The sequence below is a fragment of the Eimeria mitis genome, genomic scaffold (assembly GCF_000499745.2).
Source record: "Eimeria mitis Houghton genomic scaffold, Emh_scaff406, whole genome shotgun sequence".
In the NCBI taxonomy this organism is placed as follows: Eukaryota; Apicomplexa; class Conoidasida; order Eucoccidiorida; family Eimeriidae; genus Eimeria; species Eimeria mitis.
Genome location: NW_013572392.1, coordinates 17,787 through 18,148, shown reverse-complemented (window position 1 = coordinate 18,148; position 362 = coordinate 17,787). Strand labels below are relative to the sequence as shown.

The 362-nt window shown below is 55.5% G+C and overlaps 1 protein-coding gene across 1 annotated transcript in view; it reads right to left on the bottom strand.

Moving 5' to 3' along the window:
- Positions 1 to 362, bottom strand: part of EMH_0011220 (CAM kinase, CDPK family, putative) — a gene marked incomplete at both ends in the record, with an annotated part of 4,306 nt that overhangs the window by 2,177 nt on the left and 1,767 nt on the right. Inside the window, one exon of the mRNA XM_013499172.1 lies at positions 228 to 303. Within this exon, the coding sequence (XP_013354626.1) occupies positions 228 to 303 (76 nt within the window). The remainder of the gene's footprint in view (positions 1 to 227; positions 304 to 362) is intronic.

Below are 362 nucleotides of genomic sequence, written 5' to 3'. Positions count from 1 at the left end.
ACAGAAGTAGCAGCAGCAGCAACACATCAAAGGAACCAACAGCAACAGAAGTAGCAGCAGCAAAAACAGCAGCAGCAACAGCAGCAGCATCAGCAACAGCAGCAGCAACAACAGCAGCAACAGCAACAGCAGCAACAGCAGCAGCAGCAGCAGCAGCAGCAGCAGCAGCAGCAGGAGAGGCTACATACAACAAAGAAGTATGCAGTGTCATCGTAGCACTCGAAGACCTTAACGATGTTGGGGTGATCCATCTCCCGCATCAACGCAACCTCCTCGCGAGCCATCGCCACTGCGTGTGGCGTGCTGCAGCAGCAGCAGCAGCAGCAGCAGCAACAGCAGCAGCAGCAGCAACAGCAGCAGCA